This window comes from Geospiza fortis, unplaced genomic scaffold, assembly GCF_000277835.1.
Source record: "Geospiza fortis unplaced genomic scaffold, GeoFor_1.0 scaffold59, whole genome shotgun sequence".
Lineage (NCBI taxonomy): Eukaryota > Metazoa > Chordata > Aves > Passeriformes > Thraupidae > Geospiza > Geospiza fortis.
In genome coordinates this window covers 2,916,481-2,929,832 of record NW_005054381.1, presented here as the reverse complement: position 1 = coordinate 2,929,832, position 13,352 = coordinate 2,916,481, and the positions used below count along the sequence as shown (strand labels likewise).

Genomic DNA, 13,352 nt, shown 5'->3' with positions numbered 1-13,352 from the left:
AGCTGCCCCAGGGCCTGCAGGGTCTGCTGCTGCACCGAGTCCTGCAGAGACAGACGGGGCTTGAAGAGAGGCTCAGCCTTACTCTGCCCTCCCATATTCAAAATGGGATTATCAGAAATTTGGGGACGATACCTATCTGCAGAGGTGACTTTCTGTCTAAGCTGACTCAGCCAAAGTAGGCTTTGTCACCAGCAGGAGACATCTGGCCTTAGATATTCAAAAACCTCAGCAGTGCTGAATTTTTAATCCCCAAATGATTGTCTCTATATGGGACAAATGGGATAGTCTCAAATATGGAAATACATCTGACTCTGAGAAGATGATTATTTCATTTGTTAATTTCTATTAAGAATACTAAACCATACAATCACAGAATCAAGGAATGGCTTTGATTAGAAGGGACCTTAAAGCTCATCTTATTCCACTCTCCTGCCATGGGCAGGGACATCTTCCATTATCCCAGGTTGCTCCAAGCCCCATCCAACCTGGCCCTGGACACTTCCAGGGATCCAGGGGCAGCCAGAGCTTCTCTGGGCACCCTGTGCCATGGCCTCCCCACCCTCACAGGGAAGAATTTCTTCCCACATCTAATCTAAATCTCTTCTCTTCGTTTAAAACTGTTCTCCCTGTCCTATCACTATCTGCCCATTTCCCCTCCCAAAAGGTGTCTGTTCCTGCTTTCCCTCTATTCCTGTTTGCTCAGACATGTCTGCTCCATGAGATCCCTACCTGAGTCCTGTTCAGCTGGCACTTTGTGCGGACAACAAAAATCAAAATGATGACGACCACAGTGCTGACCACTGTGAGAAGAATCCACACATCGTAGTCTGGCTGTTGGATAAAACAGGACAGAAATTACTCTTGTGTGGAAATTACTCTTGGTGGGAGTTAGAGGCTAGGGGAATCTCCATCTTTCCTGGACCATCAGTCTTGGGAAATATCATCCTTAGCCAAGCTCCTCCTCTTTGTTCTTCACAGGTAAAATTAAAAACGGTTCAGTCTTTTCTGCACAACCATACAAGAATAGAATATCTCAGTCTTGCAGCATCTCAGCTGCCTTGAGACCATAGCCTAAGGAAGCACAAAATGAGAAAATCAAGGCTTGGTTTTACTTGAAGAGACAGAGAATCCCCTTGCCTCATTCATGATGTTAAAGCAAAAGAAACTAATTAAGCTGAAAGTGCTTTTGAGCCTTTACTTGCAGCAGGTCTGAATGCTAAAGACTCCTGCAACAGGCCGTGATCTCCATCCCTGAGGAAGAAAGCTCAGCCTCTCTGGGAAAGCCTAGCAGGCTGGGAGGATACAGGAGGCAGTGGGAATCATGTGTCTCTCACCCAAGCTGGTGGCTCCTTGACCTCTATCTTCACGTGGGCCTCTCTGTTCTTGTTCACAACGCCCATGAGGAGCTCAGCATCATGGCCCCTGATTAGGACCACAGGCTGGCTCAGGCCTCTGGGCTTCCTCAGCTGCAAAGAAACAAACACAGTAAGGGCTGATCCAGCACAGCCTGAAACAAGGATGATCCTGGCCTCCCAGGCAAGTCCATTCCTCATGATGTTTCTTGCAACACTTCAGAGACTGACTGCTCCCCCAAGTTTACACTATCCCTCTACAGTTCATCAGATGGAAGTTTCTCTTTTATCAATTTTTCAGCATGGATTTCTTTATTTTCCCTGCTGGTGACACCTCATGCACAACCAGCCATTTCCTGGTGTCTCTTGAGCTCCTTTCAAGCCCCTGTGCAAAAGCTCTTGGTCCCTCCTCTTCCCTGTGAAAGTGCCAACAGCACTGCCAAGCGCTGCTTTCACCAGAGAAATGCTTCCTCTGCTCTGGACCCATCCAGCTCCCCTCCTCCCTAAGGACATTCTGCTTGTTCTGCTTGTCACTCTGGCAGTTTTCCACTGTGGTCCAGGCATCATGGCACAGGCTGGCTCAGCAAGTGTCTGAGCCTGCTCTCCTCCAGACTGACCTGGATCAGGGTGGCCATCAGACCCAGTAACCCCTTCCCATACCCTGGGGGAATCCAAAGGTCAGTGGACAGGGATGGAGATGTGAATGGAGGTGCAGATGGTCAAGAAGACCGTGAAGGCAAGGACGAAGGCTCTGAGTTGTTGATAGGATTTGATGCTCTTGGCTTTTGTGTACCACATGGGAAAGCTGGAAAAGTGGGAGCGAAGGCTCGGGGTAGGGATCAGAGACTGGGATCTGAGCAACCTCAGCATCACCTCATGGACCTGCATTTGCTGCTGTGTTTCTCTGGCACCAGAAATTAAGATGGAAGTGCATGAAAGAGCCACACGGGATGGATCCAGCAAGGAGTCAGCCCAGAGCCTGGATGAGGTCACGCACCAGCTCCCCTGTCTGTTCCCTACCTAAAGCTGGTTGTTTTTCATATCCCTGGATTATCTGGATGGGGAATTGATTCCTTTCCAGAGGTAACAACAGTGCTGGGGAAAGGGACCTTTGGAGGTGTCCTAACCAAGGTTAAACCTGCACCAACAGAAAAGCAGGTTGGCTTAGAAACTTGAGAAATCACCTTTCCTGAGGTACACTGGGCTATCTGCACTATGTGGGATGGGGAAATTTATGACTTCCCAAGAGGAAACATCCAGCTCCTTACAGAAAAGTTTGATTGTCCAGACAATGTCTCTTAAGAGCATGGATGTGCCACGGAAAGTGTCTGTGTGGGGTAAGAGCCAACACCCAACACCAGCAGCATCCTGGGACCTCCCACTAGTGGCTAGGGGGTCCTGCCCTGAGCACATTTCGGGATGGGACAGGAGCACTGTGTTTCAGCAGAGGGTATCACTGGGGTCTGTACCTGATCAGCAGCACTTTCATCATCGGTGATGTCAAAAAGGATCGCACGGGCTCCACGCTCCCCTGCCAGTTTTGCCTGTCCAAAACAACAGAAGCTTCAGTGGACATTTTGTACTCTACCCTGTGTCCACACCTGCCATTGGATCCATGTCTGCCTCCTGGGTTCTTCCCAGGAGAAAGAAGCACCTGTTTGGACTGAGGAAACTGTTCCTACCTCAGTTCCTGACTTGTGTTGGGCTGCAGTGCCTACACTTGCCAGAGCCCTGCAGCTCACAAGTGGTTTCTTCCTAAAGTTGTGGAGGTGAACTACTTGGTGGCATTGCAGTCACAGCAAAACACAAACCTAACCATTCCCCAGCTGTCTGCATGCCAGCTGCTCCCTTGTTTCAGAGCTGGATTTGCTGGGGAGGGATGTGCAGCCCCGTTAGCCTTGCTGACCTCCATGGACAGCAGAAACTCCCACAGGTCCCCTGTCACCCGGCAGCACCAGGGCTGTCAGAGGGCCTGACTCCCACTCACGCTGCTCCCCCTGGTTCCCCCTGCTCATTAGGGAGAAGCTCAGGTGGAGCCAGGTCTGCTCTAGGATTAGCAGTTCGGTGGCTTTCCCAGAGGGAAGGGACAGCTCAGAGACCCACCCAGCCGAGCACACATGCCACCCTGATGAGGTAAGCAGCCAGGAGCTCGAGGGTCACCCATCTCCTCCCAGGCAGGCCCTGGAGCCCTCCAGGCAGGCAGAGGCAGCCCCGGGAGATGGAAGGCGAGCTGGGCTGGGCCGCGGTAGCTCAGGCGGAGCCCTTTGATCCCAAGCAAACAGGAGCAGGGCGGGGCCGTGGGGCACTGCCAGCCCCCAGCCGCGCTCTCAGGGATGCGGCATTCCCGGAACGGCCGGGGCGCGCCAGCTCCATCCCTGCTCCCGGGTCACCTCGGCGAGGAGCACTGGGGGCCTGGGTCTGGGTTCAGGGATGGGAATGGAGCTGCAGATGGCCAGGAACAGGCAGACGTGGAGGCCCTGAGCTGCTGACAGGATTTAACACTCATAGGGAAGCTGGAAAAGTGGGATCAAGGCTTGAAACAGGGATCAGAGACTGGGTCCTGCCTAGGATCGAAGGAACCCCAGTATTTGCCAGCACTTTCAGGGGCAGAGGACTTTCAGGGAGTGAATTCCATCCGACAGCCAGTCTTTGATGAACAACAAACAGCTCTACAATGATTTTATCCTGCTAAAGACACCGACTATGGGGCAATGAACAACTGAGACTGGACAAGTGACTTTTCCCAACATTTTTCTGATTCCTGTTGCAAAGGATACAACATCTGGTGACCAGGGACAGGGCCCAGGGAATGGCTGGAGCTGTGCCAGGGAGGTTTAAGGTGGAGATCAGGGAAAGGTTCTTCCCCCAGAGGGTGCTGGGCACTGCCCAGGCTCCCCAGGGAATGGGCACAGCCCCGAGGCTGCCAGAGCTCCAGGAGCTCCCAGGGATGCCCAGGGTGGGATTGTGGGGGGGTCTATGCAGGGCCAGGGGCTGGACTGGATGATCCTTGTGGGTTCCTTTCCAACTCAAGATATTCTGTAATTCTGTTCAAGCCTTTCACAGTTTGCTTGATACAGTAATTTTCTCAGTGTTAGCTGTGTTTGCACTGTATCTCTTCAGCCATGCGGCACAGCTGAGCTCCCTCTGGTGCAAATAGGTATTTACAGGATGATTTTGGAGGTCTCAGCAGTCTGACAACCAAGCTTGCAATCATAGGTTCACTCAGAAATAAAAATAAAGCCCCCCAAAAAATTTACAAATTATGATCAGAAAAAACAATAAATCCCTTTGAATTGATTCCAGAGGTCCTTCCCATGCCTTCCTCTCCTCTAATGCTTTCCCTGTTGGTTTTAGCTTTGGAAGCTGAAGCAGTGACAGAATTTAGGAAGCAGGGAAGTGCCTCAGGTCACTGGTGGAGTTCTCGTGCTGGGCTGGCCAGGGCTGTCTGTGTGCAGGGTTTGGCTGGGTGACAGCTGAAGCAGAGGTTGTGATAACACTCTGCACATGGCTATTTTTATCATCATTGATACAGCCCTGCAATTCCACATGCAAAGCTCTGCCCCAAGACACACTTGCCAGGAAAACAAGGTTCCAGCTCCACTCAGCACCAGCCAAATCCTACAGCTACACCCCTGCTCCAGAGGAGGAGTATGGTCCTGGGATTTTGAGGAAGAGACCTCAGCATCCCTGCCCATGGCAGCAGCTCAGGATGCAACGATCTTTTAAGGTCCCTTCCAGTCCCAACCAGTTTGTGATTCTCTGATCTATACGATGTTACAGGGAGGGAGCTTGGCAGAGGCTTCAGGAGGCTGGAGAAGCAGACAGGGAGGAATTGCAGGGGATGGAGGATCCATGATACAAGGCAGGGCCTAGGGATGTCGCCAGCCTAAGAAGCATCTGCTCTATTTCATGGCTAAACTACTCCTGTTTATGGGAGAAGAACTGTGAGCCTCCCTTGGTGCAATTTTAGAGCAGGAACATCTGCAGGACTGCAATGGCTGGATATCAAAATCCAGTGCTGGATCTGGCTCTGGTAACAGAGTAGTAGTGATGATTGATGGCCAGTGAACTCAGTGTACCAGGTGAACTGAGGGTTTGTTCACTTTGGGGGGTTTAGGAGTCCTGGAGAAGGGATCCAAGTGGATGAGCAGAGTGCAGCAATGCACCATGTCTTGTCCCGCCGTGCCAACCTTCCTCAGCTGATCCTCGGACTCAGTAACACACTGGTACTTCCAGTGCTGCGATCAGAGTCTCAAAGATGAAGGACAAAACTAGCAAAACAGAATCCCAGAATGGTCTGGGCTGCAAGGGACCTTAAAGCTCATCTCATTCCACCATCTCATAGTGGAAGCTCAACACCTTCCTCTAGACCAGATTGCTCCAAGCTCCATCCAACATGGCCTAAGTTTTGAAACCTTTTAACATTCTGAAATGGAAGATGGGCCTTTGCAGCTGCTTCATCCTCTTGTTCATGATCCTCCACAGCAGCTGCACTGCCCAAACATCCTGGGGCATCCTGACACCACCACCATGTGACCCTCACATCTGGATGGACATGGCAGAGTTGGAGGCACCTGCCCAGCCCTTTTCCTTGTGTCTGTCACAAGCTGCCCAGATGGGCCCAGGCCATTCTCCAGGTGTGGGGGAACTGACAGCAGGTTGCCAACTCCATCACACTGGCTCGTGCCAACATCTGGCACCAGCTCCAGAGCAGCAGCATCCCAAATTTGGGCTGGGCAACCAGGAAGGGATAGGTACTGCTGCCTGTCTGCCTGTGCAGCCAGGGGGAACCAGGCCTGGGATGACAAATCCACCATGGCATCACATCCCTTTCCTTACTTTTGATGCCCTAGCCTCCATGAGAAAACCCTGTTGTGCAGGAGCAAACACTGGGTACAAGTTTTGCCTGTCTTCTTCAGCTGAACTGTAGGGAATATGGAAAAGGACCCTGTCTCCATCCCCACCATGTCACCACCAGCAGGAAGGTAACAGGGTGAAATGACCTGAAGGCAATCCAAGTAAAGCCAAGAAGAGCTGAACAAGGGGATTCTCAAGCATGTACAACACTTGCAAAAGCATGAAAATAGCCAACATTTGGTAGAGAGACAATCAAAAGAAAAAAACAGTGTCATCTTATCCATGCAACTTAATCAGAATCACAAAGATTTTAAGGCTTAAAATGACCCTTGTTCCTACCTGACTTCCTTATTACCAGAGAATTGGACCACTGACCTCAGCTTTTGGCACAGGAAGTGCTGTTTCACTGAGGTGCCTGATCCAAAGACCTCTGAGATCTCCCAGGGCATGACTGTTAACAAGTTGTGACCCAGCACTAGTTCAGCTGGTCTGCATTTATCTCACTGCTCAGCACTGACTCTTCCCGTGCCTCATCCAGTGAAGTACTGCAGCATTATTTTTGGAAACAGAGCCATGGAAGATGTTTTCTGTGTCCATGTTTTCCCACAGGCCAGAGAACACAGAGAAACACAAATCACACAGACCAGAAAGTGATGTGAGGCTGTAAAACAGGAGAGGCACAAGGCTACTGGGCAGCAAAGAGTGTGGAATGCTGGGTGAGGTCTGACCACCCCAGAGCTGCCAGGCTAGGGGGAACTCCATACCTGTTACAAAGTCAGGCAGTCCAAAAGGTCAAGGGATGGGTGTTTGGGATGGCTGGCACAGCATCTCACCCAAAGGACCCCTTCTGCCAAGGACTGCTTCTCCCAAGGACCCTGCTCTGTCCTTGTCCTTTTTTCTACTTCCCAACAGCTCTTTCCTTGCTGCCTCTTCCTCCCCTTTTCTTTGCTGCACCACAGATTTCACTTCCCAGGCTGACGCCATTTCAGGCATTTTTGCACTTACCTTGTTGGCCAGGGACAGGCAGGGGTTGGGATCCCGGTCCGGCTGTTCCAGCTTGACGATGGTGATGAATCCCGATTCCGTGTGTTCATCCTCGCTGGTGTTGCACAGGGATAGTGGGTGGGACTGCAGGACAAAAGCAAGGGGAAACTCAGATCCTGGGGCTCAGCACTGCAAAGGGGACTCAAGCCCCCCCTGCAAACCCTCTGGACCTGCCCAGAGGTGCAGGACCCCCATCTGCTGGGTGTCACCATAACACTGCTACATCCCATGGCCCTGCCCGAGCCAGTGAGGCTTTGAATGACACAAAAGAACACTCATTGCCCAAGCTGGGTGTCACCCCAGCCACTCCAACCACCCCCCAGAGCCTGGCTGGACTCTGGAGCTGGAGACCACAGCTCTGTGGCCTCCCACTGCGCCCCACTGACCCCCTGACACTGAGCTTCCCTGGAAGGTGGCTGGCAGACAACCCCCTCAATCCCAGGGTTATACCCATTTGAAAAGTGCCAGGAATGCTGCTGCCAGTCACGGGGAGGCTTTCTGCTGCCTGTGCAGTGATATAACTCAGCACCAATCCCATATCCACAAGCACCCAGCACTGCACGGTTGGGAGGCACCACAAAGCCACAGAGCTGCTTTTGGTAGCACCAAGTCTTGGGCATCAAAACAAGAACAGGTCTAACAAAACTATGAAAGTAAGTTAAAATTATCAAGGGTGAGAGCATCGAGACCAACTTATGCTAATGCCTAGTGCAAATGTCTGTGGCTGTGAGTTTGTATCCAACTCCTAATCATTTCTGGAACTGCTTAAAACCAAAGTAAAAGCAAATGATTTCAGTGAAAATTGAAATATTTTAAAGTAAAAGTTTGTATCCTTTTGTCAAAACACTGGTCTAGTAGAAGATGTCCCTGCCCATAGCAGTGGGGACAACTGGATGATCTTTAAAACCCCTTCCAACCCAAACCATTCTGGGATGCTACAGCTTAGACTTCACTACAGGACATCAGACAGAGTGCAACTGTACCAAGCCAAGCACCACAAACTCTATAAATCCAGGTTTTTAGGAAAGCAATCGGATCTGTTATGGCTTGGACCAGTCAGTGAAGCTCCCAAAAAGCCCCTGCTCCCTCAGAGCACTGACAGGTGCTGCCTTGACCAACACCAACACGGCATCCAAGTGCCCATGATCCCACTGGATTCACCCAGAACAGCATTGCTTTGTGCTCTGCTTGCCTGCCTGGGACGTGGGCTTTAGATGTGATCATGGCTTTGGGTTAATATGTGCTTGTCACAGCCACAGAAAAACACCAAACAGGAAATGCAGAGTGTGTCTCAGGATAGCTCCAACAGCTCAGAGGGACCCCACTGGAGCCTTCCGCAGGCTGCTCCTGGAGCTGGGGGAGCTGGGAAGGACCTTGGAGCTGTGTCCGACCCCGGCTGTGACACTCGCGGGGCAGTGACAGTCCTGTGTGCTGAGCTCAGAGCAGCCTCTCTGTGACCAGGATTGCTGGGCCTGATGCCAGCATTAGGGTGAGGGGACCTAGCACAGGGTGCTCACAGAAGCTCTGGCTGCCCCTGGATCCCAGAAGTGTCCAAGGCTAGGCTGGACGGGGCTTGGAGCAACCTGGGACAGTGGAAGGTGTCCCTGGCCATGGCAAGGGGTGGAACAAGATGAGCTTTAAGGTCTGTTCCAACCCAGGCCATTCCATGATTAATGATGAACACCAGGAATATGAGCAATGGGGCCAAGCTGCTGCACCTCCAAATGTGCATGGGGAACATATGGAAAATGCTGGCAGCTGCTCTGGAGCAAGACCCAGATGAAAAATCTGGAGAAGACCTGCTGGTACCTGCACCTGAGACCCTTCCCACAAGGGCAGCTATCCATGGAGCTGAGGCAGAGTAGTGGACCCTCATTATTCTGTGCTGGGTCCCTCACAGACACGATCAGGCTGGAGGCTGAGCCCAGGAGCCTTCTCAGCACCCTGCAATGCCCAGGGGTAGCTTGGGGACACAGGTACCATCTGCCACAGCCACACACTCCATTCATCTCTGCTCCAGAGACCTCTTTCCTCTCCTCCCCTCAGCTCCTTCTCCTGTTTGTTACTGTACAGTCAACTCCAGCAGCAGCACAGCAGCAAGACATGGCTCTTACTTTCTACATCCTTCAACAGCATTTCTTGGCATTCCCACTGCCCTGTCCCTGGTATTATGAGTGAGGGATCCTGGCTGCACACTGTGCTCACAGGACAAGAGCAGACTCGAAAAATAATTTAAGGATGATGTGGAAAAACAAATATTATGAGATTTCTCCGTGCAGAGGACTTGTGCCCCATGCATGGCTGCAGCTGCAGAGTCAGGATCCCTTGCTCCCTCCTGGGTCTGTGCCTGCAGATGGGATCCCAGGCATGGCATCCCCCTCTCTGCCAGGCTGGGCAATTCTGCAGCACCGACTGCCACAGCCACGGGGCAACAGCTCCTTACAAACCCTTATCTGATCTAGGAGACAACAAAATCCCATTGCTGGAGAGAGGGGATGTGTTCCCAAAATCAGAGAGGTTTCATACATGCTGCCCAAATCCCACCACACTCCTGTTCCAGCACTGCCCAGGGGCTCCCAGTCAACAGAGGGACCTCTGGGGTTATTATGCTGTTCCAGCTAGGGCTCCCTGGTGGAAGACACATTGCTGTTCTGCCAGATCCTTCTCCCAGGACAATCCCTGCCTGCCTCTGTGCTCCCGGGATCCCAGTGGTGGGCTGGGATCAGCTGGCAGGGTTTGGACCCACTCTTAGATAATTCAGCCCTGCAGCTCTGTCCACACCCTGGCCCTGGTAAGACACTGCCAACCTGTGACCCCTGGCTTTGTCACTCCATCTGTCTCTGTCACCACATCCCATCTGTCACATCTTCTGAGAAGACACAAAGCTCCTCCTCATCCCTATCTTCTTGATATCACCTTTTTGGTTTCTTGTTTTCTTACCTTATGGCTTCTCTTTATTTTCTACCTTTTCTGTCCAGAGTACTACTCCTAAAATACTGAAGTTCACACCAGCATGAATCACAGGTTGCACTGAGCAGCAGAAACATGGGGAAAGGTCCTGGGGAATCAGGCATGAAGAGGTGCACAATTCCCACTTAGGAACTTCATGTAAAAAACAGGAGGAAAAAAGGTGACTCTGAGAGGTCATCTAGCCCACTTTGCTGCCTGAAGGCAGGATCAGCCAGACCTAAAACATTCCTCTAAGACACTTGCTCAACCTGTTTTCAAGACCTCCAAAAAGGGAGACTCCTCACTCACTGCAGGACTCCCTTCTCCTCCACATCAGAAAGTGTATTGCAGTGCCTCACTGGAGTTGGTTTTGCTCCAGCATGAGCCTATTAGTTCTCACTGAATCAACCATGCCCATGGAAAAGAGATTATTTGTGCTATTTTTTTTTTCCTCCCCAGGGAGACTTTAAACATTCTTGTTCTCCTTTCTGTTCACCAAGGAGTCCTGAGGGACAAGGGCTGAAAAGGGACTCGGAGAAAATCCTCAGTTTTCTCTGTAAGGGAACTCAGAGCACTTCCCACGCTTTCTTCATGGGGGAGGAATCAAAATTTGATCTGATCTGCAGTGGCAGGAGAAATGGTATAACCAACCGATAGGATTGACATGGAAAAGACAGGAAGAGAACAGGACAGGAGAGTGTTCACCAAAGGGCTTGAGAAAAATCTGAACTCTTCACTACATTGACTACAATCCCAGAAAAACTGCAGGCAGCAAATACCAAAATGCACTTGAAGGAGTCAAGAGCAATGCAGGAAATGGCAGATTGATAATGCTGACTTCCCTGCCAAAAGAAAAGCCAGGTTAAAAAAACAAGTTAATGAAGAGAAGGGAAGAGCTAACAGAGCTTTGGAAAAGGAAAGGGACAGTTCACAGAGCCACAGGGTTCCTCAAAGCAGTCAGTGAGTGTGGGACTAAAGGTAGTTCCATGAATGCCAGACTCTGGTGTCTCTTCTGTTCTTCTGCAAGGTCAAGGGTATGGAAGACGATGGAATATTGCACAGTACTGCCCAGGGAAAAGGACTTTGGACATGCGCCTGAAGCAACAGAACAAGGGGGAATAGCTTCCCACTGCCAGAGGGCACGGTAGATGGCATATTGGGAATTAGGAATTGTCCCCTGGGAGGGTGGGCAGGCCCTGGCACAGGGTGCCCAGAGCAGCTGGGGCTGCCCCTGGATCCCTGGCAGTGCCCAAGGCCAGGCTGGACAGGGCTGGGAGCACCCTGAGATGTCCCTGCCCACGGCAGGGAGTGGGATGAGATGGGCTTTAAGATCCTTTCCAATCCAAACCATTCCAAGGTTCTATGATCTTCAGGACTAAAAAGAGAAGAAAGCAGGGCAGCCCTTACAATGAACTCACCAGGACAGTCCCAAGGCAAACTGTGTTGTCCAAATATTCACAAATCACATGGAAAATGAGAGGGATGGTGAAACGACTGAACTCTTCAGTAACACATAAAAATCCAAGCTGGTAAATATTAAAACTGCCTAGCAAAGGACCTCATGCTACTGAGTGATGGAGTGATACAGGATATTAAAATATGCAAATATGAAAAAATATATCCAGGTATTTTACACAGGGATGAGCTCTAGGTGAGGAGTTAATGAACAGGAAAGAGCTTGGAGTCATGGCGGGGAGTTTTATGGAAACCGTTGTTGAATCACCCAAAGCAGTCAAAAAGCAAACAGGCATTACTGTAAAAAACAAATGAAAAATGAAAATCCACTAGATAAAGCTGCAGTGTGTCAACATTTTGACTGTTACAAGGAGTCCTGCTCACTCCATCTCAAACAGAGATTTCTGTACAAGTGATTAAGTGAACAAGAATTCTTCAGCTTACTACAGGTTAAAGCTACAGAAACTCATTAAAAATATGAAGAATTCCTGGATCAAAACATCAGGAAGAGCTGTTAGATGCAAAGGTGAGGACACCAGCCTGGTTGTGGGCACAGCCTGCTGCAGTCAGGGGGCTGCAGAGGATTAACCAACGGGATTTGCCTGTGCTCTGCACATTTTGGGGCACACATGGGGTTCTGCACTCACCAGGCAGCACCATGGGCTGCACACTCACCTCCCCACTAGAAGACTTTTGCCATGAATATTTCATCGAGGAACCAAATCCAGAATACAGCTGGGATTTGTGGTCAGTGGTGCCAGAGAGCCAGGACAGCATCTGTGCCCAGAACACCAGCTGAGCCAGCTGCTGCCTTATCTGTGGGACAGTACTGTGACTTCTGGCTGTGTGCCAGCACCAGTTCTACTTCCCCTCCTCTTGCCAGTATTCCAGCAGGTAGAATCCCATGCAAGACCTTGAGGGAATGCTCACACATGCAGGGCCAGGAGAAGGGTGCAAGGACTTTGTTCAGGACAGCAGGGCCTCCCCTACCACAGCTCACGCCAGGACCACTCTCCATCTCATGCCAGGACCATTCTCCACATGCCATTGGCGCCACAGCCTTGAGTGGATGAAATGCCTTGTGGAAAATCTCCTTCAAAGATGAGCTACAGCCAAAGTAGCAGTGAGGGGATGAAGGAGCCTAGGGCACCACAACAGCACCTTTGGTGACACAGAGCATCTCGGACATCGTAGTGCCACGTCCATGCATCTATGGGAGACACTCACTGCCCACTGCTGGCTTCACCCAGCTCTCATGTCACTGTCACCCAGCATGAGCTTCTGAGGCAGGATATGGATATTTCTGGATTTGTGGATATGTCTGGCTCAAGACACCTCTTCCCTGCTGGAATTCTGTCAGTGAGCCTCTGAGGTAAGTGAGGTTTGTATTCCTTTGTAGGTTTCAAAAGGCAAGTGGAAGTGGTCTCCTACTACCCTCTCCATCTTTGCTGTCAACACTAGCCTGGATGTAAGAATTACTGGGCAAGATCCTCTGCTGGATCTATGAGGAAATGGAAACAGGGCACCTGAGACAGGATTCCTGTGGGAAGGAGCACAGCAGATGTCTCAGCTCTAAAAGCCAGATCTGCACCTGCACAGTGCATCTCCCAGAAGTGTCAGAGCATAGGCAGTGCCCCAGCTGCTGGCACGAGGGACATCTCCAGGGACCATGCACAGCTGGGATGGAACAGACCA

At 51.0% G+C, this 13,352-nt stretch overlaps 1 protein-coding gene across 1 annotated transcript in view; it reads right to left on the bottom strand.

The window, feature by feature from the left end:
- Positions 1 to 12,705, bottom strand: part of RNF43 (ring finger protein 43) — a 23,374-nt gene extending 10,669 nt beyond the window's left edge. Inside the window, 6 exon segments of the mRNA XM_031060387.1 lie at positions 2 to 41; positions 730 to 831; positions 1,335 to 1,466; positions 2,822 to 2,896; positions 7,215 to 7,337; positions 12,658 to 12,705. Of these exon segments, the coding sequence (XP_030916247.1) occupies positions 2 to 41; positions 730 to 831; positions 1,335 to 1,466; positions 2,822 to 2,896; positions 7,215 to 7,337; positions 12,658 to 12,705 (520 nt within the window).
- Between the last annotated feature and the right edge of the window lie 647 nt (positions 12,706 to 13,352).